The sequence below is a fragment of the Rhea americana genome, unplaced genomic scaffold, assembly GCF_003343005.1.
Source record: "Rhea americana isolate MKP2758 unplaced genomic scaffold, rheAme1 scaffold_1, whole genome shotgun sequence".
Lineage (NCBI taxonomy): Eukaryota > Metazoa > Chordata > Aves > Rheiformes > Rheidae > Rhea > Rhea americana.
The window spans coordinates 18095854-18122957 of NW_028185038.1; the positions used below are offsets into that span (position 1 = coordinate 18095854).

At 40.4% G+C, this 27104-nt stretch overlaps 1 protein-coding gene across 1 annotated transcript in view; it reads left to right on the plus strand.

The window, feature by feature from the left end:
• The window catches only part of EXOC4 (exocyst complex component 4), a 370959-nt gene that overhangs the window by 34723 nt on the left and 309132 nt on the right, over positions 1-27104 (plus strand). The window contains exons 4-7 of the mRNA XM_085299740.1: positions 5929-6113; positions 8369-8478; positions 17790-18033; positions 23087-23264. Of these exons, the coding sequence (XP_085155866.1) occupies positions 5929-6113; positions 8369-8478; positions 17790-18033; positions 23087-23264 (717 nt within the window). The remainder of the gene's footprint in view (positions 1-5928; positions 6114-8368; positions 8479-17789; positions 18034-23086; positions 23265-27104) is intronic.

Consider the following 27104-nt stretch of genomic DNA (forward strand, 5'->3'; position numbering starts at 1 on the left):
GAGAGTTGTGGAGTTCAGCTTGCTGGAGCTGGATTCTCGGGAAAACCCTTCTGCTCTGTTAACACAATTTTTAGTTAATGCCTTATTTCTTAACCTTCGCGTATGCTCCCCTTCTTGGGGTTAGGTGCTGTGCTGTATGCCAGCTGCCGTAGAAGTGGCCGCCTTTCAGTAACGATAGATACATACATGACATAAATACACTCGGGGCAACAACTTTCTTCCTGCTTTCCCAGCCTGAACTGAAGCCAACCACCTTTCCTTCCCTTCATGGTCTCAGCTTACATATTTTTCTCCGTGGGTTGTGCTCAGTCTGTCCCAGTTCTTCCAGTGAGGCGACGAGTGGTGTAGAAGGTTGGTGTCATACGTGTAAGCGTTTCTTTCTGCTACTCTTTGCTTCTTCTCTGCTGCTCTTTGCTTCTGCAGCACTTGGCTTTTTCAGGTTTCCGCCATCCTTAGCATGCCTACTCCAGCGTGGGTTGCTTCAGCATGTTTGAGCAGGGGTGCTACATCTGCTCTTAAAACTATCGCTGTTACGTTCTTTAAATAGACATCATTTTTAGCTGCTCTGCCTTTTTGCCAGATGCAAAATCCCAGGAATGGGCCTCTGAATACCGTACGGCTCCTTACTGGAAGCAACCTGGCAAACTTTCCAGGTTAAATCCTTATCTTGTGCAAGTCAGATGTACATTGAATTCAGTGGAACTGCTTGTTTGGATCAGGTTTAAATCTATTTTTAGATTTAAACTATCTATTACTCTTTTTCCTTTCCTATACCTTTGGAAAGTGAGTTCCTTATAAAAGCAGTAAATCAATTCTCTCCCTTTTAAATGTCAGCGTTTTCTTTATTCATCCAGCCGGGCAGTTGAAATCCCCTAGACTGCTGCTATTTATTTGCAGTTTTATTCAGAGGTTTAGTTTTTTTTTTTTTTCCTTTTGTCATATTGTGTTTGTGTATGACTTGACTTTTTTAATGTTTTTTTTCTTCAAATTGTGACCTATTGCATTGTTTTCTTTTAACCTTTCTAGGTTATGTGTTCTCTGTGTTTTCTTATCTGTTGTCTGCACGGAGAATAGGCTGGCATCCCGAATGGGAAGTCATCCTGTTTCCTGCTCTGACCAGCCATTATTCTATTTTTTATTTATTTTTTTTCCTCCCAGAAGAAGGAGCTAGTTGAGGGTTTTCATTTTATTTCTACTTGTAGACTTCCAGGATTGTGGAGGTCTAAAATTAAAAATGTGTCCCCTCTCTTCGCACTTATCTGACAGTGCTTTCTGAAGTCTAAAATAATCTTGAAAAAGCTTTTAAGGAAACATGTAGCTTAAATTGCAAACAGATTGAAAAACTTTGGCCAAAATTAGGCAAAAAAAATTCACAAATATGTTGCTAGTACTTAGTTTATAGTATATTCTAAAATGCTAAATTAAACCCCTCCAAATTGGATAAGAGGCAAGTGTTTAACTACTTTTTCTTTTTAAGGCAATTAAGCTCTACGTGGGCGACCTTTAAACAAGCTGCATAGTGGTTCTGTGCCACAATTATTTTCCCATAAACTTGTGATTTTTTTTTTTAGGTGGTGGTTTTTCAAGTTGCTTACTTGTTTTGTTGATCCTTATTTTCTAAAGGGCCCCTGCTTATTAGTGTACTTTACAGGTAAGCAAATTTTAACTTCAGAAATAATTATTGGATCAACTAATCCAAGCTCTACTCTAGTAGAGGTAATATTTTTTATTACTTCACTATTTATTTAAGTAGGGCTTTCAATGAGAGGCCCAGATTAGTGGGGAGGAAAGCAGGAGGGGAGGGGAGGGATACCTACCACTTCCTTTGGCACGATTTGCCCTTGGAAAATGGCTTTCATTGAAGAGCATAGAGCTGTTTGTTTGTGTTCACCTTCCAACTGTTTCCTTTTGTTATGTCTCTTCTCCTTGCCTCTACCTCTAGCAAAAGGAAAATGTTGGATTCTGTTATGTAAAGATACCTTTGTGTGCAGGTCCCCAAACACAGTGCAAGCACTCCCTCCCCATCACTATTTCATTTTCATTTTCCTGAGCCAGGCAGATGGGAGAAAGAGGCTTAAAGGATCCTCAGGCACTTCTGCTGGACGCTTGAACCTGTCGTATAGTCCTCTTCCACGTGTCTGATTTTCTGATTTTCAGGTTCTCTGAAAAAAGCTGCTATTCTATTATCAGTCTTAACTGGAGTCCTGTAGTGATGAGATAGCGCCTCCCTTCTATAAACAATTCTACATCTATTAGTGCTTTTGTTAGTATGAATAATACACAGTATGTAATAGGAGTGGAAAAAAAAAAGCCTAGGGAAGTACTTTAAAAATGTAGTCTAAGCTGCAGATGAGAAGGGGAAAAAGTCTAATTAAATGTGATTCTGTTTTATGTTTTATGACATCCTTAATCTTCATTATCCAACAGGCTTCCTCCTGCAGTCTGCAAAGAACAAAATGAATTAAATTTGAGGCTGTTCTGCAGAGTTTCTCGTTATTGGATGTAGTAGTTACCGCCACTGAACTTCATGGCTCGGATACACCCTTGTGGAGGGTTAACCTTATTTGCAGCAGTATCTGCAATAAAAAACAATAGATCCAGAAATGGGAAGTTTTTCACCTAAATAAAATTCCTCTTCAGTTGGAGGAATCACTGCTAGCCTGAGGAGCAGCAGTACGTTTTCAAGGAGTATTTGTGTTGTGCTGTTTCGGGTTGGTACTTTGTTCTGTGCTGTGCCGTACGCGTTCTCCCGCTCACCTGATCTGCTCTCTGCCCTTGCTCGCGGTGCCCGGGCCTCCCCTTGCTCCTCTTGCCTGCGTTGGGTGCGCTGGCAGCTGGCACCTCAGGGTGATCTTCCAAGTTCCTCGGTAACCGTACTGTTCCTCAGGATCATTGACCATCTTATACGCGTGGCTTAGATGTACCCTTGGACTTGAATAAAGCCAGCTTTAAATTACCTCTGCTTGTATTTCCACATAGCCAATAGAGCTAATATTATTATTCTTCCTCTTCACTTATTGCATCCACTTCACGTACGTCCACCTGTGTTAACTCTTAATCTCTCCATTTGCAGGCAACAAAGCTTTTTGATTCAGAACGCAGCAATGATAATTTGATTATTTGCTGAAAATGAGCAGCAGAGTTGTACGAGCTGATCTTTCCCAGGGCACGGGAGTGAAATACAAACCTGACAGTGTCTTTCTCATAGCGGTTATATTTTCAAATCCATCTTTTTAGACATTTTTTCATTTTGTGCATGCTGTGTAGACATCTCTGCGTCATGTTTAGTTGCTTATACTCCCACTCTATGGTAAGTTATACAGCACACAAATTAGAAAAAGATACTGTTTTTTTTCTATTCTGAAATATAAGCTAGGGTGCTATTCTATAGCTTACTTGTTGCTAGTGCTTAAAACATTATTATGTAAGTAAAAGTACACAAGGGAAAACTGTTTTTATGTAATGTCTGTAGCAGTGGTGACTTCTGTCAGCTGGAGCCCTTACCTGCTCTTCCATGAGCTTGGCTTGAGCCTCTGGTTATTTTCCAGACCCAAACTGTTCTGAACGTAAAAGCTTTTCTCTTGAGCTCTGCCTTGGTAATTGGTGGTATTGGGAAATGAAATACTGGAGAAGAAAACAGTGGTTAAGTGAGGGGTTGCTGCAGTGTGGCTGCATTAAGCTAAAAGGCTCCGAGCGTGCCTGGCACGGAAACTTGCCTGTGGTGTTTACCTGCGGAGTCCAGCCGCTGCGGAAGCGGCACTTACCGAGGACGCAGCTTCCAGCTTCTCCGACTGCCAATACAAAGTGTCACAGAGACTGTCGAAATTTCCCTCAATTTGAGATCGAAAAACCCGACGCAACCCAAAACAGCCCCCAAGCCCCCTGAAACTGCTGTCCTTTCTGGAAGAAGAAGTTCATTACCTAACAGGTCTTTTTATTGGCAATAGTAAATGATTTAGTGTTGTGTTTGCTTTTCAAAAGGCACGTTTCAGAGCTGCCTCTTGATTTTAATGATTAATTTTGTAACTAACTTTTTAGAAACTGGGAATATAAAAAAAGAACTGAGTGATCTGAGTGGAAGACAGAAGTTTTAGATTTTTGTTGCATATGTTTCAAATATTACTTTTCCTGGATGTTTTGGAACCTCCCCTTCTTTTTAAAAAATGTGTTTTTCTTCTTTGCTTTCAGTTCTTCTCTTCTTTCCTCACTGTATTTTCATCTCTCCACTTCTCATTTTGACAAACGTTAGTCCGGGTTTTGTTGATGCTTTGATGAAATTGCTGGCCGCTTCCTGGGCTGCAGTGAACGCCCACGGCTCTCCTAACGTGGCAGGGGTTTTGCCTGTTCTGGTACCTTTGGGACTGCGGTAAACTTCCAGTGGCCAAAGGAAGGAGATAAAATTATTGCTTGTACTTAGTTCTACCAAATGCAAGCCCTGATCATCCATGAAGAGACGAGAATTTCGTAGTTAGGGACTCGGTGAGATTTTTCAGGCAGAAGAAAATGCAGTTTCTTCTTAGAAGCTACTTTTTATATTAAAAAGTCTCATTGGCCCAAAGCTATAGTCAGGGTCATTCTTGACTCCAAGGCAAACGAAGTGACCCAATATTGATGTATATTGTTTCACTATTGTTACTATTTACTGGTGTTAAGGGACCAGACCTTAGCTCGGCTGTCTGCTGATTGCATCTTTTATGCTTTGCATTTTTATGCTCAGGTGATAGGTTCACTATCAACTTAAATCCTGAAGTGTAAGCAAATATCTTATTTCAGTAATAGTATCTTTGATTTTTAGGGGAATGAATTATTTTAAAATATCTTTTTAAAATCTCTGCTTATCTCTGTGTGGAGGATGATGGTCAGTAAAACAAGTGAGCTTTCACTGTTATGTCTAGTTATTTAAAACAGCAGTGCTGTTTTAGACACTGCAGAGGAATGGCATGTTTCTTAAATAACTGTGGAAGTTCTCAAATATTTAGAAAAACAAGTAAACTCGGTGAGATGCAAGTTGATAATGTTGCTTTAATGCACTAATTTGTCATTCTCAGTAGCACTTATCCGTGTTCATTTTTAGGGTATAAATGGAAACTAGTTGAGTTTTTCATTCCAGAACCAACTAGATCTCAGACAGTCACTACTGAAGGACACTGGAGAGAACATTACCTAAAGCCTGTTTACATTTTTGCATGCCTAGATCCCAACCTGTTAGGCTGTTGCTTCTGTAAAAAAATTTCCCTCAATCTGAGGTGTAATAATCAAGCATTTTTAAAAAAAATCTCTTTAGAGTTGAAAAGTGCTTTGAAGTAGCAATAGTACTTTGAACTGGCAAGAGCTTTCATCATTAATCTGCTGACTGTGTTGATTTACATTGTGTAGTTATATGATAAAGCACTTCTTCAGGCTAGCAAATGAGGACTCCTACACTTTTTCAGGTATGTCACAGTATCACTTCAGACAAATAAAACTTAAGCCACTTCTCCCCATCTATAGAAATAGAATAATATTTTGTTAGTGTTGCTGTAATGAAAAGAATAAGGATAATCAAGCATCATTGCCAGTATCTTTTTCCAGCACTTTTCTACTTGGTGATCCTCTTTTTTTATGATACCTTGTACTTTGATTTTATTTAACAAAAGGTGTTTAAAATACCTTGCTTTATACATATGTTCAAAATACTTGAAGATTGCTCATTAAGTATGAGCTGTTTGGATCTCTGATCCTTTTTGTATGTTTGCTTTTCTTGTAGGAATATAAACAAAGAAATACTTAAACCTTTTGTACGCTTGTGTTTGGATAGAATCGTCATGGTATTCAGACATTCTTCTAACCAGAGGAAAAAGTTGTGAGGATATTTGGAAAGATCAGAAGAGTGGAGCATTGATCAAAGATGAAGCAAGTGACCTTTAAAAATTGCCATGTGTCTTCCAGGTGTCAGCAGTGGACTCTTTGGAGGGTCCCCTTCTTCAGGTGGAGGGACTGAGTGATCTGAGGCTGGAGCTCCACAGTAAGAAGATGAATATGCATTTGGTCCTGATAGATGAGTTACACCGTCATCTTTACATCAAATCAACTAACCGAGTGGGACAACGCAACAAGGAGAAAGGGAGAATAAGGTTGGTTTAGTGTGATGCTTACTGAGGGCTAGAAAGGGAAGAGGGCAACACTTCCCCCTTCACAAGCAGAAAATGTCATTGACTTTATGCCTCACCCTTTCATTTTGAGGGTAAGTTGGCAAGCTGCTTCCTAGCACTCATGGCTGTGAAGAACATAAAAAACAAAGTATGTTGATACGTTTTTGAGCTTGTGAACAGTCTGTTCTAGTTCTGCCTTTGCTAAGCGATTCTGTTGGTTTTTTTGCTGCTTCCCACAGAATTACAGCAAAGTTGGTTCCTTTTTGCATTCTTTTCCTTCTGTGATGCATACACCTTCCCTCTGAGTGCTCTGATCAGCATGGCTGAGGTCGAGCAAAGAGAAGAACACAGGGAAGAATTATTCATCTTATCTAGCAAACTGCCTAGACTTAAAAGACTTCTAGCTAACCATAAGGTTACTAACCAAAGCCTGCAGTTTTCAGGTGTCTGAGTAGTCTTGGCTCTATTATATGTATTCTTAAGGTGTTGAGACTTCTTATGTGGTGGTGCCTCTGATCAGTGGAAACTTGCCTCAAAAATTGATATCTGGGGTTTCTTTGGGTCTAATCTTGCAAATTCTAAGTTTAAGGGCATAGAGGAGTTGTTGGGAAGGAAGACATGGGCTAGAAAAGAGAAGCAGAGCTTTGGACAGTAACTTTTATAGAGTAGGAGAGGTAATAAGGACAGGAAGTAGAAGGGGAGACAGCATATGATAGAGATGCAGAGAAGAGATAAATTAGCATTGTGTTACGAGAAAGAAGGAGAAAGTGCTTACTCAAAAGGAGAGATAGTAAGTTGCATTAAATTTAGGAAATAAAGGACTGCTTGAATTTAAAAATTTTAGGAAGGAGGGTTGTTAGCAAGACTTCAATCTCTTCCTTACTCATCCTCTTAATTAAAAACATAAAAAAAGCTTTGCTGTACCCAAGCTATGTATTTGCTAATTAACTTGCAGTTTTGTTTGCCTGCTGCAGGGACCCTAATCTTTTCCTTACTTTCTGTCTTTTTTTTCCCCACGTTCTCTGTTGTGCATCATTGATACTTCATAATCTGAGCTCCTGGATCAAGTACAGTCTTGTTGCTTCATTTTAGCATGCTGCTCTAGACTGGCTGGGGACCAGGGTGCAATTATGATTGAAGTTATTTGTTGTATTCCTTTTAAGTGTGTTTGTATTTAATGTTGCTGAGGTGGAATGCCCAGGTAATCCTTTAAGACTTGGGACTGTGGGTGTAGAGAGTACACATGGTTCTTCTGCAGGCTAGTAAGTTTAGCCCTTGACTGTGCAAGGTTTGATATGTATTCTGACCTCTAAAGGAACATACCAAACAGGAGCTCTCTCCACTTTCTCCAAAAAAAAAAAAAAAAAAGGATGATTTCTTGCTGGTGTTCCCCTACCACGTTCAGCTTCATGCCTTTCATTATGCATCTGGGGCAGCACGACACATTCTTGGCAAATAATACTATGTGAATTTATTATGGAAACAACCAAGTAGAAAGTTTTTCCTTTCTGAGTACGAAGATTCATTTAGAAAGGGTTGCGTGTACGTGTGCACAGAACAGGAATTTGAAGGGCAGAGAAAGGATGGAGGTTTTTAGTGGGAGCTTGCAGTATTCAGTGGTTGACAGAAGCCATGGAAATGGGAGTGTCTCTTCTCCTCAATATGTGGTTTCCCCACAAAGATCTTTAATTATTCCATGTCTATTTATCATTATGCTAAAATGGGTAAATTGTGCTGGAGGTGAACGGCATCCTTTTAAGATAGACAAGTACTTTCTTTTCTTTTATGGAGAGGCTTCGTATGTTCTCTTGCATAGTTGTCCTGCCCTGTGTGTTTCTCTTAGAGATGCACAGACACACGATGTGGCAAACTGCAATGTGTTTGTGCCCTGATCCTGCTGCTGCCACCAGTCAGACAAGTCTAGAGTCCTGTTAAATTTAGAGGGGTCCTGGGCTTCCAGATTTTGTCTTTGATCTGCTAATGTTGCCTCATCATTGCTTTGTGGGTTTCCCCCTTCCCCCCTAAAGGTATATATAACACACCCACTCACATATATCCATCTGTGGACTTGTGCTTTAATTTAGGTTTTGTAAACCTCTTGTATTTCAGCTGTCTGCTGTTACAGGTCTATTTCTATTGCTTAGATTAACGAGTTTAAGAAATAAATGTTCTTCTAAGGAACTAGGATTGCAAATAATAGTAAATTGTTTGCTTTACTATTTTTTCCCCTTACCCAGTTCCCTTGTGAAAGATGCCTCTTCTGTACCTCTTATGGATGTTACTAACTTGTCTACACCACGAAAGTTCCTTGATGCATCCCAGTTTGGTACTCCTGGAAGCTCCAGCAGTAAGTATTTAATCATACACCTTTCTACTATACTTAATTTTTAGATTTCCAGATGTTCTTGCAAGGAGTAATGGTGTTTGATCTCCTTTTCATGAATGGGAGATGGTGGGAGGTCCTGAGACAAAAAACATATGAAGTGATTTCCCAAGATCATAAAACACATGAATGGTGTAGCCAGGAGTAGAACTTAGTCAGAACTTAGTTTTTTTGGGCTACTTCAATTAATTTCACTTCATTTTCTGTACTTGTCTTTGTGTTGTTGTGCCCTGATATCCTCACCAGGGCAGAGAACTGCAGTCGATTCTCTTTGCCTACAGAGATCCCTTCTACATCTTTTAATGCAGAAGCATTTTGTTGTGCCAAAAGATCAAAGCTTTTCCTTGTGGAAACTAAATTTGATGAGAGGTCTTCCTATACACAAGGTGAACCTTGTGGTGATCTTTGTAGAAATGTTGCTACAACGGACCCTAATAGGTGAAATACTGAGTTTCATTGCCTCTTTTGTATGAGGATTTGAAAATACTGCACAGACTGGGAATTAAACCTTGTATTGTTTTGGCGGATTAGTAAGTGGGATGTCTTGTTTAACACAGGAGTAAAATGAAGACTGAATAAGTGATCTACATATATTAATATAACTCCACCCCTCCAAAAAAAAAAAATTATTGCACTTTCCCTCCTTCTCAAATGGAGAGAATCCTTCCTTCTCATTTTCTCCTTATTAACTCTTTTGTCCATTTCGCATTTGTTTGTTTCTCTTTTTCTCTTGTCATGTTTGCTTCCTAGTCTCAAACCCTTTGGATTGATCGTTCTCTTCTTTTACTCTCATAGTGACATTGTCTCTTAGCCACATTCCTGTACAACTTGGCTCACTCTGAGTCTTAGGCTGTATTTCTGTGTAGCAGAGGTTTGTGAGGGGTCATTTGCACCATGCCAGCACAGGTTTTCCTGGCTGAGGCTGCAGCTTTGTCATGGAATGTTGGAATAGAAAAACCATGAGAAAATTCTTGGGGGGGGGAAGAGAGAACAGAGTTCCTTTTAATTTTTTCCCTTTTTTTCCCCTGTGATCAGTGAGAAGTTCAGTTCATTTTTTACCAAATATCACATGATTCAGGAGCTGCAATATAAACCACAAAAAACCCAAGTCCCAGTCCCACTGCTGTAATGTTAACTTACTTCCTTGTGAGTGAGTTGCATGTTGTGTCTGCTATTGTTGATTATTTTCCACCCTAAAATGTTAATCCTCTGTATAGTATTAAAAAAAAAAGAAAAAGAAAAAAAATCCTGAAGTTATGGAGAGTTGTCCCATGTCTTCAGAGGGGAATAGACAGCAAGAGCTGCACCTATTGGAGAGTGGAAATCCTATCCTGTTTTTCACTATCCTTAGTGTTTTCTTGGTTGATTTTTTTTTATATGTTTATTTATGTGTGTGTGTGTGTGCGTATATATATATATATATAAAATATTATATTGCTAGCATAATAACAACTTTAAGTAGGCTTTGAAAACAATTTTATTGATACTTTTCACCTTTGAAGGTTTCCACAGTCTGGCCAGTCCTCATCACGTCCGAGATTGGCACTGGTTCATTACTGTCCGAAGCTGACCGAGAAGCTTTTTTTCCCACCTACAGCCAGTGCAAATCTATTTGTAAAGATAAATACTTTGTTCTAGTGTAGATACTGAACTATTGAAATTTTATCTGTAAAGCAAAGTCCAAAGGAATCCTACTTTGTACAGAGCCCAGGGCTCCACAACACCGATGCCAGGGTGCCTGTTTTAGGTACTGCCTTTTCGCTTGAGCAGAGGCCAGTTCAAGTTTACTGCACTGTTTTCCAGTGCAGAGGTCTTGCATTGAACTAACTCTGCCTGTCTGTGATGGTCTTGCCCACTATGGTTATGACTTTGATAACAATGCTGTCTAGGAAAAACCAGTGTCATCTGGTATACAGACTCATAGTTGTTGATTACAGAAATCTTCAATGAAGCAGAACCAAAAATGTTCAACTTCAGTTTTGAAGGAACAAAATTGCTTGTGTTATCGGGGTTGGAACCAAATCTAAATCTCAGATTTTGACAAAAACTTCTCCAAAATGAGCTGAAAATAAACCAGGACTACCCACGTGGCAACCATGTTTACCAGCTTTTCTAAGGTATTTTCTATAAATCATGAGTGATTTGAGTTACATGAGAGAGGCAGGTAAACCAACATGTGAAGGATGCCTTTCCTGTAAGGGGAGCGCAAAGTGCAAGATACTTGATTCCATTTTCTGGCAGAGAGGAGGCCAAAATTCTTTTCTACTGTCTCATATTTAACAGGAGGATATGGGACCGCTATTAAATGTATTTTCTCCAGTTGGAAGAGGGAGGTTTGGGATTTGCTTACACTGGGCCATTCAGACATCTGTTCTTACACAAACAGCAAGATAGTATTTTCAAATAGAAAGGCTATTTATTTATTTATTTTATTTTGATGGTTTCCCCCACAACTTGCCAGGCACTATTTACATGTATGAGGAGAGAAGACAGTGTGTTTAGGTACTGTGATAACAGAACAAGAAGTGATACTAGTACTCTTAGTATAGAGCTAGGTATATGTTTTCTGACTCACTTGAGATTTCTCTAAATCTGCAAATTCTAATTTTATTTGCTTAATGCAGTGTTGATGGTATTACAGATCTCTTGTCCCGATTTATAGGTATTTCACAGATCTAGGCTGTTTGTAAGCATAAAATACAGCTCCTTAGACCCCCAAATGCCTGGAAACAAAGACTCTGATGGCCTTATCCTCAGTTACTGTAAATTGGTATAGGTCAGCTGAGGATCTGTCATCAGGCTTCTCGTTTCTGCAGATCTGTTCTTGCTGTTCATACCCAAAGCACTAGAGCAATCTCTTATGTACTTTTTCCTTTCACTCTCTACCATGCAGCAAAGTGCTGGGCAAGTGTCCCTCAGACTGGGAAAGATGTAGGATGTAACACTTGATTAGTCTAAAATATGCATATGGTCTTGTGTTGAGTGCACAATGTACTTATGTATATTTTTTCCAGAGAATTTTATTTAGAAGTAACCTTTTCTAGGATTATAGAACTACTAGAAAATACTTATGTGTATGCATAAGGAAAGCTGTTCCTGCCTTTTAGTCATTTAAGTTCTTTGGCTTGTTGATGATGCAAAAAGTGGCCATGCGTATCAATGCATGGCATTATAAAGCACTGACTCATTCGACCCATCTGAGGAAAGAAGATGCCAAGATTTGGAGTCCCTTTCTGCATTCACTTCCCAAGGGAGATGTTATCCTGTGCTGTAGAGTCGTTATAAGGAAATTAAAACAGATCCTGCGGAACTTAAAATAAAGAAAACCTTCGGTAATGTTCATCTGAGGATTGTAGGTATGGCAGTTCACCAGTAACATTTTTCCCTTCCTATCAGTTCAGAGAAATAAATTCACTTTTAAGTTATATTTATCTGCTTGAACTTTGTGTACTCTGAGGAGTATTTATGAAGGTTACTGTATTGCCAGGGCTTCTTGGAACCATAAAATGTCCTCACCCAGTGTACCAGCAGGGCCAAGAGCTCTGTTGCCTAAAAGCTTGAGATGATTCTTCATAGAAACTCAACAAACCACAAGCTGAGGTGGTAACAATGAATATTGTTGTTGACAGGACAAGTACATTTTATGCTAAATGGAGCAGATAGTATAATTCAGTCACCCGTGCATCTCAGCTGTAAGAGGAAAATAAAGCTTGTAGGTCTGAGTGGTGTGGTGATCAAGTCCAGTTACTACTCCAGGCACCATTTTATTAAGAACGTAAGTACGTCTATGTTAGCCAAAAATTGTGATGACCTGTGGAGTTAGGCTTGTGAAATACCTACAGGACCCAGAGCTTTAGGGGCCAGTTTTAATGGTGGTTGTGAAAATGCCAGTGTGGGATTCTCTGTTTATTGTCACAGTTGCTTCCACTTTAAAGGTTTTTCATTTTCCTTTTTTTTTTTCCTTTTCTTTTTTTTTTTTTTTCCTTCCTATTAACCTCACCTGGGGATCTGATATACCAGCTGGGTGACTTTCTTGATCATCATTTCTACTAAAAGTTAAATGATCCCCTCACTAAACTTGAGTTGTCCTGTTAGCCATTTTGCATTTGCATAAATCCAACTGAGGGCTTAATTGGAAGAGGATGGGAATCCAGCAGTGAGTCTGATTCCCCCCCTCATCTATCATTGCAGTACTGCATAAAAAGGCGAGTTTTTTCTGATTGTCTTGAGGTAAATTTTTATGCCGAGGATAATGAAAAAGCAACCTGTCTGTGTAGTTTAAGAATGTTTTTCAACAGTACAATAAATATGAAAGCCTATGGTGTAACTTTTGTTTTTGCAGGGCCATGCTTTCTCTCACAGGTCCTCACTAACGGATCATGTTCTGGTTAGATGCTAAGCAATGATTCATGTAGTTTGTGTATATGTTTTTTGGCAAGAGAAAATCAAGGAGACTAGGTCCATGTGAGGAAAGCCAAAAGGTATCCTTCAGTCTGTCTTCCTGTAGAATTTCTTTAGATGTTCCTGTATGCAGTCACAAAAGAAGATAGGAGACGCCCATGCGTTTTTTGGTTAGAGACTCAGTTTTCACGCTGACCTGTATTGGAGGAATTTGGACATAGCTTACAGGGTCAGTTTAATTTCCTCTGAAGAAACATTACAGTGGATCTGGGAACAGCCATGTCAGATTAAAATGTCAGCTTTTAGAGAGCTAACATCCAGAGCAACATAGGATTGGAGATCTTCTGGGCAAATTTGACATTCACAAATCCATGGGCCCTGATGGGATGCATCCATGGGTACTGAGGGAGCTGGCGCATGTTGTTGCCAGGTCGCTCTCCATCGTCTCTGAAAGGTCCTGGAGAACTGGAGAGGTGCCTGAGGACTGGAAGAAAGCCAATGTCATCCAGTCTTCAAAAAGGGCAAGAAGGAGGACCCAGGCAACTCTAGGCCCGTCAGCCTCACCTCTCTCCCTGGAAAGGGGATGGAACGGCTCATCCTGGATGTTATGTCCAGACATATGAAGGAAAAGAAGGTGATCAGGAGTAGGCAGCAGGGATTCACCAAGGGGAAATCCTGCTTAACCAACCTGATAGCCTTCTAGGATGGAGTGACTGGCTGGGTAGATGAGGGGAGAGCAGTGGACGTTGTGTATCTTGACTTCAGCAAGGCTTTGGACACTGTCTCCCATAACATCCTCCTAGAGAAGCTCAGGAAGTGTGGGTTAGACGAGTGGACAGTGAGGTGGACTGAGAACTGGCTGAAAGGCAGAGCTCAGAGGGTCGTCCTCAGTGGTGTGGAGTCCAGTTGGAGGCCTGTGGCTAGTGGAATCCCCCAGGGCTCAGTGCTGGGTCCCATCCTGTTCAACCTTTTCATCAAGGACCTGGACGAGGGGATGCAGTGCCTCCTCAGCAAGTTTGCTGATGACACCAAGCTGGGAGGAGTGGCTGACACACCTGAGGGCTGTGCTGCCATTCAGAGAGACCTGGACAGGCTGGAGAGTTGGGCGGAGAGGAACCTCCTGAGGTTCAACAAGGGCAAGGGCAGGGTGCTGCACCTAGGGAGAAATAACCCTAGGCACCAGTACAGGCTGGGGGCTGAGCTTCTGGAGAGCAGCTCTGCAGAGAAGGCCCTGGGAGTGCTGGTGGATGACAAGTTGACCATGAGCCAGCAATGTGCCCTTGTGGCCAGGAAGGCCAATGATCTCCTGGGGTGCATGAGGAAGAGTGTTGCCAGCAGGTTGAGGGAGGTGACCCTGCCCCTCTCCTCAGCCCTGGGGAGGCCTCATCTCGAGTCCTGTGTCCAGTTCTGGGCCCCCCAGTCCAAGAGAGACATGGAACTACCGGAGGGAGTCCAGCGCAGGGCTACGAAGATGATCAGAGGGCTGGAGCACCTGCCCTGTGAGGAACGGCTGCGAGAGCTGGGCCTCTTCAGCCTGGGGAAGAGAAGACTGAGGGGGGATCTGATCAATGTGTACAAGTACCTGAAGGGAGGGTGTCAAGGGGACGGGGCCAAACTGTTTTCAGTTGTCCCATGTGACAGGACAAGAGGCAATGGGCAGAAATGGAAGCACAGGAAGTTCTGCCTGAGCGTGAGGGTGAATTTCCTCCTGTGAGAGTGACGGAGCACTGGAACAGGTTGCCCAAAGAGGTTGTGGAGTCTCCTTCTCTGGAGATCTTCAAGGCCCGCCTGGAGGCAACCCTGTCTACCATGCTGTAGGTGACCCTACTGAGCAAGGGGGTTGTACTATATGATCTCCGGAGGTCCCTTCCAACCTTGCCCATTCTGTGATTCTGTGACATCCTTAAAATTGTGGATGAAACTGTGAACAACAGTTTTTGGAAGAGAAAATTTTTTCTAGGCCCTGGGGGTTATTGGTCTGAGATACCATTTTCTTTTGGACTTGTCAGTGTAGCAGATAAAATGACCAAAATTTTTATTGGCCTTATTCCTTAAATTGCTGTCCGTTTGTTGCCTATTGTCTCTGCACATGGGTCAAAACAAGGCTTCTGCACCAGAAATCAGCCGTTGAAGTTTCTTCAAATCTCAAATTATGCCTTTGGGATACTATGAACTTGCATCCTATTCTCTAAAAGGATTGAAGGGAGGAAGGGTATAATCTGGAAGGACATAAATCATGAAAAATAGTACATAAAATTTTACTAGTTGCCCATAAAAGCACACAGCTAATGAAATTTTCTGTAATAAGTAGCAGCAAATTTTGGCCGTTCATTGGAATGAAAAACAAGACCCAAGAGCCATTTCTGTAGCTGCTGTGCTTAAATGAGTTATCAACAGTGACTTTTCTGTGGATCATACTGGAGCTATTAAAATGCCTTTTGCAGCAGGTTTCTTTCTTGTGAAATGGCAGAATCATACAAATTAGGGTGTCATCAATTGGAGCAGACGTTTTTATAGGGCATCGTCAAACTAGGGAGCCATCGGGGAAATTTCCATCTTGGTAACTGCGGAGGTTAGTGGAGGTGATGAATCAATGATGAACATGATTCAACTTTCTCGTGATTTAAATTTAATGTGAATTTTGATTGCTTAAACACAGTTGTGTGTTTTCAGATGCAGCTCCCATGATATAAAATTCTGAACATGGCTGCGTGGTTCGTTGTAGAGGATGTGGTAAAGATGGTACTCTGGATAGAGAGCTCTAGGTTGTTGTCTTAGGAAGCTATTGAGAAACCATGTTCAAATGTTTTGCTGCTTGAATGGTTTTCAGAGATTATTTGATGTCTTTTTTGGATAGAATGAAGCCATAAGAACCCCTTCAAGACCATGAAGTGATACTGAAAACTGTTGTCCAAGAAGGGCAGTTTAGATAGAAACATTTAAGTTTTGTATCAGACTGATCTCAAAAAGCCTCAGTCAAATGGCTAGTCTTTGGACACTCTATTTCTGATGGTTTGTATGGGCAATGAGTTTACATGGTGCAGGGGTTTATAGCTTGTGTGGGACAATAAAGCAGTATGTTGAAGCTGTGTTTTTGACATAGAACTTCAGATCAAAGTTTAAATGCATGAATATGAGGGAGAAGAGGAAGGAAATTTTAATAATTTTAGTTTCAAAATATTTATTCATCAACATCGTATTTTATTTATTATACACCTGAAGAGGGAGTAGAAAAACTAACTTATTGGTATTACTGGAAAAAGTCCTATGGGATTTTTCTTTGGTATTTTCCAGCTTTATTATTTTATAAATAATACAGAGCAGTTTTTAATTAAAATAGTACATTTTCTCCCCTCTACTCTTTGATGAACCAGAAAGGAGAAGAGGTTAATCAAATCTAATAGCAAACTCACAATTTAGAGTAATTAAATTATCCTTTGGATGTTTACCGTGGTTATTTTTATTAATTTTTCATGACTTCTTTAGGTAAAGCATGTTTACGGAATGCACGATGATCTTAAACTCTTTAAAGGAACATGTATTTTACAGGTAGGAATTGATGAAGGTAGAAAACTAGGAATAGTCTTGACTGTCCTGTGCTTTTGGCTTAGTATAAATGAATGACAAAGTTAATATAATTCTCAGTTTCAGAGTAAATACAGCTGAAGCTTTCAGTTCTGAAGGCTGACCTGCAGGGCCATGTCCCTTCGTCTGTGAAGCTCCTCTTCCTGTGCAGAATAATACGTGGGATTGCAGTTTTAAAGATGAACTTTTTTGTAGGTGTATGTCTGCCTGATTTTTCTGGAGTAAGATTTCTGATTTTTCTGGGTAAGAGACAAGGGAAGCCTTGTGGTCAAATAGCGCCTTGATGACATTAAACGTTTGAAGATATGGGTACAAGCAGGATGAAACAGCCGTTGGTTTTTAATTCCTGCGTTAGGAACCGCTCTGGTGGATGGCAGCGCTTCAGCCACATGCTTTCATGCAGGTTGTCCACGTGCTGTTACGCCTGCTGTCAACAAGCCATGTGACTGCAGGTCTTCCAAGATGCTTTGGTTGGGTTTGCCTTGAAGACATTTACTTCCTGATAGTGTTTCAGTACATCTATTAGACACTTCACCCAGTCTTTACAGAGACATCCTTTTGTTGTTGCTGGGTGTTATCTGTAAATTAAGAAATGTTGATTAATGAACATACTTAAACTTGCTGTTCTATTTGTCGTCGCTTAGCAACAGAATTTCTCCTTACGCAATCCCAGTTACTCCAGGAGGGCCCAGCCACAGTATCTTTTCTAATTCTTCAAGCTTTTCTTTTCTAGAAGCCTCGCTAACAGATTTGAGTAACTTCATCAACCCCTTGACAGATGTATTAAAGTAGAATAGGATAACATCGAACAATCCTTCACTTTGGCAGTGTAAACTTTGCCGAATTCGTCAGAAGTCTGTTGAGCTAGATAGTGCTCATAATGAAAATTCCAGTCTTGGGAAGAATACCTCAAAGAAAAACAACTGACTGAGAAATTCGGGGCTTTTAGCTCCGTTGATATGTATTCAGAGGATATGTAGCAATATAATACCTTCACATTCATGGATATCTTAATTGCAACAGACTGCCTCAGTTTCCTAGCTGATTTCTGAACCAGTCAAATTTGCAGGCTGTTGTATTTGTGTAGAGAACAAACCCCAAGCAAACAAAAAAAAACCCCTCTGCTCCCAAAAATCTGAGTGCTGATGGTTTCCTTGTTTACTTCTTGGCTGCTCAAAGTAGTGGGAGTTCGGTGAAGGCAGATGAGTTTATATGCTTTTTCTGTGTGGTGTTAAATGCTGTTTTAAATAATTCAAACCTTGGATTATGACTTTTTAAATATATTCCAGTGCGAGAAACGAGCCTTCTGGAAATTAAGGAAGATATGGAACTGGATCCGGAGGAGAACAGCACTGTCTTCATGGGCATACTCATCAAAGGGTTGGCCAAGCTGAAAAAAATCCCCGAAACTGTGAAAGCTATCCAGGATCGCCTAGAACAAGAACTCAAGCAGATCGTTAAGCGGTCCACAACTCAGGTGGCGGACAACGGTTATCAGAGAGGGGAGAATCTTTCGCAGGAAAATCAGCCCAGGTAAGGTTGTCTCAACCACTAAAACCTGACTGCTGCAAAAGTAAGTTTGGGGGAGGGTGTCATATCTTTTGACTGCCATTTAAACAAATGATGATAATCTTGGAATAACAGAAATCTGAAATGGTAACATTTTCAGAAATGCCTCTGTCTCATGGGAAGGCTGATGTTCCTTGAGCACCTGAAAGATGTGGGAATTAAGGAAGCATATCCAGAAAGGGGAAGCATTGCTGCTGCTCAGCTAGGAATGTGGGAAAGTGGGATGATTTCTTCTGTGCTTTGACCCTAGAAGAGACTCTTTAGCCAAAACAGATGTGTTTAAAATGCTGATTGAAGGTGGAAGCACAGAAGAAGCCAGCATAGCTTTACTAGTAAGAAGTACATAATGGTAAAGCGCTTGATTATTTTTAACTTAAACCTTTTGTTTTAAGGAGCTTTATACCAGATTGAATTGTAATGCTATCTCAGATTGCTGGTGTGCATTTTTCTTTTTTAAGTATTTGTTTTGGCACCGGTCTGCCTTCTTGTGTTGCACTGAATCATGACTTTACACTGGTGGTGATGCCAAAGGAATTTAAATTTTGTAAGTAGTATGACTTGGAAAGAGAAGATTCAGCTTTGTTATTTATTTGAAGTGTAGCAGAGTCAAGTTCAGCTGATGCAGGAGAAAAGCTTTTAAATCCTATATTTAACTAATTATACTGTTAAATGTATATCTGAGCTTCTAATTAACTTGCAGCCCCATCTATATTAGTAGCAAGGGGCAGAAGCCTGAGAACTAAGTTTCTACTCTTTTTTTTTTTTTAACAACAGTCTTCAGGATTTACTACAACTGTTTTGCTGGAAATAAAACTCCATTAGAGTTCGCTATCACTTCTGTCTGAAATCTTAATTTGTGATACTGCACATTTTAATGATCACTATCCAAAAATTAGTGGTAGAGAAGAAAACCCTCCAAAGAAATAACATGCTTCACTGTATGTACACACATTTGTAGTGGAAAATCTCTCCCAAGGAAAACTTTAGCTTGGTGAAGACTTATTTTTTCAAATCCTATTATTGCTGTGGAAAAAGTCGTGTTGTGAAGAATTCATAGAGTTTTGGTACTGGTACCTTAGTGAAATTGTAGCAAGTTTTTTGAGTGGATCTGAAGGCAGAATGATGCTAAGTCTCTGATGCCAACATGGAGCATGGCATATATTTGATACATGTTTTATGAATAAGTCTTGATAGGCTGTATGGCTATAGGTTGTACAATGAAATTGGTAAATTGGATCAGATCATATTTTAATGATAAACTGCCCCAGAGGTCTAGGTGAAGTACAAAAAACCTGTAACAGGTTTTGACATGTGATTAATAAGACTTACATGAGCCCTGTGGAAAGTGTCTTGAATTCTTGTTGAGTAAGGACATAATTAGACCTGTTTCTAACACAAAATTGCATGTGAAGCTGTAGTAAGCAGACAAATTCATTTATATCAAAAAGAATAAATTACAGTATGGAAAGGTATACTGCCCCTTAACTTAGCTACAGTTTTAAATTAATACAATTTTAAAGAGAACTCTGGAAGACTCCAAATATGAGCCTAAGGCAGCTCCTGAAACTGCTTAACTATTCATTAGGCAGTCAGCCACAATACTTGCTTGACCTCAAGATTTGGTGAGTAAACTGTTTTTCAGTTCACCTTGAAACCAGTCACACATGAATGCCTCAGTCTTATTCATATCCTTGAGCTCAGTGCCTGTATGTGGCTACTGTACTTTAAACGATATCCGTAAAAACTCTCAATTCTGGCAAATAAAATGACTAATAAAAGCTGACGGAGAGGCCGGAATGGTCTGAGGCTATATATTGAAGCTTCTGCTGGACAGCTTCCACTCAGGTCGTTAGGTATGCACCAGCCAATTTATATGCATTTCTTCTTTGCTGTGTGGTGGCTCTTGAAGGTTGGCTCATGCTTTTAAGGGAGATATCTCACTCGCCTTGAGGGTGAGGCTGCTAACCTGCTTGTGGAGGTTCTGGTGTGATTCCTTCATGGAGCTCACAAAAATTTTCTAGAGCCCCATCGTTGTGTGACAGATGACCTGGCCAGGTAAGTTGCATTTCTTATAATGACCGTCTGGATCCACACTCATTTATGTGACTGCCTTCTGCATTTGTATATCAAGACATTTTATGTTGATTGTTGATGCCCCCAAATTTCTAAGACTGAAAGGTAGAGATCGAAGTAACTGATCACAGAGAGTAATATATCTTATTCACTGTTCTGCCATGGGTGTCTCATCCTGGGCCTTTGGACTCCTTGAAAAGCAGTCTAGCTGTGTGAATAGCTGAGGTGAAATGGGAAAGGCTTATTTGCTGAACTGGACTCCATTAAAAAAAAAAAAAAAAAAAAAAAAACGATGGCACTAGCAGATCTGAAGGATGGCATCATTCTTCATGGAATGATGAATTGATACTTATCACCAATGGACCACAAAGGAAAGACTTGCATGACATTGATACACCTGATTTTTAGGCTTTCTTTTCTATGGGGCAAGGAAATGGGGGATTGCTTTCACAATCTATAGGGAGTGGAGTGAGGTAGCAGGTTCCTGGCACTGGTGGAAATGATTATAACTTAAGGACAAGATACCACGGAGGAGGTCATACTGCATGCGTTTCAAATAAATACTGGTAAGTGCTAATGAATTTGAGGGCCGCTTTTGAATTATGGAAGGTTACTGACTTCAGAAGGCTAATAATCTGGAAGCACATCTACGACAAGATCCAAATGTAGCTTATCTTAGCTTTATTTTATTTGAAAATCTGGCCCATGAGGAGGTAAGTAGACTGTCTGTTACCAAATCCTAGTGTTAGGATTCAGGGCAATTTTCCCCTATATTTTTGTAAGATGTTGCTTTTTACCAAATCTTGAGGCTGTGAAAAGAAAATATATAAAAGATTATATACACACCAACACTCTGACCAGGCAAAGGACATTATTTTTGCTAAAATTCATGAATTGTCATTAGCGACCTCATTCAGGTGTCAGCAGTCACTTTGCATTAAGCTGTTCTCCTTTACTGCTCGGACAACAGGAGTTGCTTCTGGGTGTGTGTCACTGTCTCTCGACGTGTTTACCATATTTTGCAGCAAAGGGGTTATAAGACTGCTCTGACAAATTGCCTCAGCCAGTCTTCTGTCATTTTGTATGGGTGTTCTGCGCAGGTCACTTGGTGCTACAACCCTGTATGCATAAAATTTAGGCCATATTATTTTATGCTGCTTTGTCTTCTAGGCTGTCTGACACATACTGTGTCTGTGTCTCTTTTGGGTCACCTTGTTTCAAAAATGACCTGACAGATTTAGAAGATATTTAGAGAAAAGAAAATTAAGGAAAGATAGGAGGCACTGAATAATTTGAAAATGGGGAGGAGTGGAAAATGGGGTCTGTTTAGGTTGGAGAACGTAAAGTGATGGTAGTTAGGTGCAGTGAAGGATGTTCTGGGGGGAGCTTTCCCTTCTGCCAATCTGTAACATGAGAACAGGAAAACATTGGAAATTGAGAACAAATAACTTTTTTTTTAGTGTAATATTTTAGTAATGGCTTCATAAGCAAATTAATAACATGCAGTAAAGCTTACTTAAGAACAATAAAACAAATTCTTCTAACTATCCAGCTAATTTAGTTTTGCCAAGTCATGCTTTCCTGGGGCAAAGAGGAGGTATTTGGACAACCAAATTTTCATTAATAATATGGGATTTTAATAGAAATTGGCCCTGCACTGATAAATTTTTTCAATAGCATATATTTCATTTGATCACATAAGACATTTTTATAATTAAGGTTGTCTTTTGGTGGCCTACTCATAGCTAGATGTCAGTTCCTCAAAAAGGAACTTACTAGTCTTTATAAATTCTTCTACATCTGGTTTCTACTAGTACCTTATTTAAATATATACAGACCTGTAGAAAGCAGTATTTTCTTTCATAGTGCCACGAAGGCGTTTCTGTAGGCATCTGTCGCTGATTTTAAATACCAAGGAAACTGGTATTTGACACCTCTTAGTGATTTTAACTAATACGAAGGACTGAAGTGTGGTGGTTGAGGAGTGGGTACAGCTCTGCTTCTCCTGCATGTCGTCCATCCTGCTGTGGATAGTAGCCTCTCATGGGAAGACACAGCAAGCGTGAGGTAACTTCTAAGTTGCTGAGGTTAAATGTGATGGAGCTTGTCTATCAGGAGCTGGGGAGTGGCTAACAGACGGGTTTGGGAAGTGTTATGTTCACGTTTTTGGGTGGTTGCACTGCTCAGTAAATGCCAGTGAACTTGATCAGAATTTTCCATTTTTCCGAACAATAAGCTCAAATGTGATGAGTCATTGCCTTATCACAAAATATTTAGGACTTTGCAAAGGTACGTTAATTACAGTAATTGGGCAGTAAAGAAGCCGCAGGAGCAGGTAATGTGTTGTACATTTTGATGGGGTTATAGCTATAGCACCTTATGTGTAATAATAAAAACCTCAATAATTGACACAGTTGATGAGCCATGATGTTTTGGGTTTCTGATCTTTCATGATGTTTAAAACCTTCCATACTGCTCATTTCAAAATCCAGAGTTAATATCCTGTATGTGGCTTGTATGTGTAAGTCAATGATGCTCTTGCTCTCTTCTGGGGAAAAAGCAGGCAATTTGCCACCCTGTCTGTTGCTCTGGGAGCTTGGTATACCCTCTAATATCATGATAACAAAGTGTCGGGTAGTTGCTAATGCATTTATCTTTTCTATCCTCCCAAGCAGAACCCACTAAAGACCAGAAACTCGGATATAGAGGAGTATGTGAAAAGGAAAAGCCTCAGAAATATTTAGATGCCAAACTTGAGCTGATTTCTGATGAAAGTAGTCACCTAAAGGCCATAGGCTTGCCTGGTTATACCCAGTGTCTATCACAAAATGGGATATGAAATCAAAATCTTCTACACCCTGGCCCATTGCTCTGACATGCTATGTTAAATTGTGCTTGCAGTGTCTTCTGATGTCTGAGTGGAGGTTGTCTTGATGATTTACAGGTTACTTCTGGAACTGCTGGAGCTTCTCTTTGACAAGTTCAATGCTGTGGCTGCTGCTCACTCCATAGTCCTTGGGCACCTTCAGCAGACAGTCGGCTCACCTTCCGGCCAGTATGACGGCGATATCAAGCTCTATGACATGGTTGATGTGTGGGTGAAGATCCAGGATGTCTTGCAGGTAATAATCCTTCCAGTGGGCACACTTTCAGTTTGGAACAGTTTTTATAACCAGAATACCAGAGAAAACAATGCTGTCATACTCAAGTGAGAGCTGTGCTGGATTTAGACTTCATTGTTGGTAAGTGACCACATTTATTACAGACAGTTACACTCCAGAGAGCTTAAATACCATTAATAAACTTCTGTGGTTTCATCTTTACAGTGTGTGGAAAGGTGGCTCCTGTTCTCTACCAAGTGATTTTTTGGGAAGCTTTCAAACAATGACATTTTTGTTCCTGTGTTACCATGTCATGCCTGTCTTACAAAGTGTCACAGCTCTAATCTCTTGTTGTCTCCTGTCATTATGTTTTAGTTATAGTCAGCTGAGGCACTTGTGCTGAGGCTGCTGCCAGCATGTTTTCAGGGAAGCCTTATTTGATTTTTATTCTGAACTGCAGTGTAACGCAGCTATACTTTGCTTAGGCTGTATGCTGGTACCAGGCCTATCACCTCAGTATCCGAGACTCTCGCAAGCAGCAGAGCTATCGCCTGTCACACATTTTCTCATGGAGACATGCACATTAGTGGGTGTGTGTGTGGTTTTTTTTTTTTTTTGAATTACATTTGTGTGTAGTACACAGATGTACATCTCACCCACTGTTTGATAGAGGAGGTCAAAGAAATGAGCTTGGCATTGTTTACAAGAGGTGACAAGATTTATGATGGTCATTCCACCTCTGACCTGTTCCTGAAAAATGCGCTCTGGCTCCTATGCTAACACAGTTTTTCATTACATGACACAGGTCTGTTTTGTTTTTTCTCTGAAGCCCTGTCTGACTGCAATGATATCTGTGGGTTTATTGCTTACGTAGATATGGCCAGCTGTGTGCATGCTGCATACTTAGATATTCCTTGGATGTGGTGAATGTGATATGGTAGATGTGCCCTTTGAACATGCCCACTGTCTCCTTACCCACAAATCTGCCTTATTAAAGGAGTTAGTGTTTTATTACTATCAGTGCTTTGCTGAATATCTATTACTGATATTATTGAATAACCAAGTGCTCATTATTCATATTACTGATAGGAATTTTTAATTCCTTTCAATACTGTTCTGGCAAAAAAATTTAAGACTGGGACTGTCCAGTCAGATGTTAATGATGGGTTTTCTAAGCAAAGCAGTGTCATAGAATTGAAGCTGACTAGCCCTGTTAAAGGGAAGAATTAAACTTAAGGACACAAGGGAAGGGCTTGGCATAAGGTATCTGCTTCATACTCCAACCATGTTATTGTAACCTATGAGATCCAGAAAACCTTTTAAGACTTTCGGGAGTTCTGCAAATCTTGCTCTAAGGGAACAAGGCTGAGAGTAAGAAATCCTCCAAGATGTTATCTTCAGTGAAGCAGAATCATAAGGCAAGTAATTTCCCCTTATCAGTAAGAGTTCGTGATGGTCTAATTCCTCATGAGTGGTGAAGTCAGGAGTGAGTTATGCCAGTTGTTCTGGACACTGATAAAACTTCTGTACAGAAGCATGTGTAGGTGTGTACATGTAGACGCTAAATATGCCGTCTGCTTTAGGAAGAAAGTATTTGACCATTTTTCTTTTCTTTACAAAAAAGCCTATCAACAAAATGCAGCAACTTACCTGTCTGTAAAGATTTCATTGCTATTGGTCTGACAGCAAAAGCTTTCAAAGAAAGAACCACAGATAGCTTTTCCAACGCACAAAAAGCAGCGCTTTCAGCTCTATATTCTCATGCTGTTTTAGGGTACTGAGATGAGCACTGACTGCCATGGAAAGGAGACAGTTTTCCCCTTCTCTTCAAAATCTTTTGGGTTTTCTACTTTAGTTTCATAAGAACGGATTTAAAATTTATGACTTTTTAGTACAGGAAACCCTTTGAGGCTAGGGTAAATTATTTCTATCCTGTTTCTTGAGTAAGAATTTTTTCTGAGGGGAGATCTTACATTTGTGACGGGGAGCAGAAATTCAGTTTTAGAAGTGTTTGTTTAAATGTGTCTGAGATTGGGGGGAGATGAAACTGAGGCAAGGGGATAGTGGCAGATACAATGTATGCAGATTATAAAGAATGCAGTTTATTCATGCTACTACAATATCTTGTGACTCTACAATTCACATGGATAAGCTCTTTCATGTGTATTGCACAGCTTTGCATGTGTGATATGTCATAGCAAAGTTTATCTCTTTATACTTTCATTTGTAAGTAATAATGTGCACTCACGGTAGGTTGTAGATTGTCCTTTGTGGAAAATGTAAGAAGTTTTGGCATAGCCTGACTGTTTTTTTCCTTGATTTGTGAATATCTCCTAATAACAGCACGAAGCGCTATGATGTAATATTAGATAGGTGGCACGATGTTGTGCAATGTTGAAGTATTGAACATAGAGATATACTACATTTTGACCTTCTCTGAGCGTGCTAGAACACTACTGAGCTCATCAGAAGAAAAACAGAGTGACCTTTTAGAGTTGGGTACCAGAGTGCTAGAAAACATACAAAAAAAATCGGTTTGTCAGAATATTAGAGCAATCTTGTTCAGTAAGACACAGTTTGCAGTTATTTGTTTGTAGCAGAGCCAGCATATCCTGTAGTTGTATTGCCATACCAACAGGAGAGAGCTGAAATTTGTTTAAATTTCAACTTGGCATTTTATGTGTGAAACTAATTTAGCTCTTCAGTGTAGCAGTGGGCAGTACGTCTTTCCGAGGAGCGTGATCGCTGCAGAGCCCTGCACTCGGTGGGAAGCGCTGCAAGCTGTACTGTAACGGCGGCTGGTGATGTATTAACACGGGTAGCTGCTTCTGGGCAATAGTGATGGAGTTCTGACATCTTCTGGCATAGTTTAATGTATATACTGCATCCAAAATGGTCATGTGCTGCCGTTTAGGCTATGTTATATAAAAGGCAGAGCGGTATACATTTGGGTACAAGGCAAAAGGTTTTGGGTGCATCGCAGTCTTTTTGTATAGTTTTGCTTTTTCTGCTTAGTGCAAAACTCTGCTAGCGCCGATAAGGACTCTTCTGCCATGTTGTGTTAGTGTCAGGAGACTGACAGCTGCGGAACATGATGTTGCATTAACTGATGCTTGGTGTGATGGTTCTTCCTTGGTGTTATCTATAGCACAAAACTTCTACCAGTTCATTGACTTTTTTTTATTTTTAAGCAGTATTTCTGGCTACCACAATGAGAGAGCGAGGCATCTGTCCCTGCTGAATAACACCAGCGTTCGCTCAGCTTCTTCAGAAATGTCACCTTTTGGTGATGAGATGATCGCCCTGTCAGCTGCGTGGTGTCAGTGTGCAACACCCTGCTGCTGGAAAAATTACCAAAGAAACATGACTTCTCCACGGGTAGCTTGCAAGAGGGATTGTCTCCTGGGTTCGGTGTCCTGTTATCAATATAGGGTGGTACTGTGTGCCTCCAAGGAAGAGATCTTGTTTCCTTAGTCGTAGTATTTGTAGCTGATGGATCTCAGCCTTAGAAGAAGGTGGCCTGTATCTGTTTTCTCGCTCCTACAGAAAAGGAAAGGCATGTGTGTGCCCCAGGACATCTATCACATCTTTAGCACCACCAGGGAATAGCGCACAAGTGTTCAGGCTGTCTGGGAGTCTGTCTACTGAGAAAAAACTGTCGATTACTATTTTCTTTTTGTGCGGTCATCTGTTTAACGCTTTCAGACGTTTCCTTCCTCATGGGGAGGAACGGCATGCGAGCTCGTGATTCGGGCAGGGAGACGGAGCAGTTCTGCAAGGAGCGGCTAGGTCCGGGGGTCAGCAATACGAGTGAGCTCCCTGCGCTCGAGTTGTGTGTGCTGTGCAGTTCGTCCCGGGCGG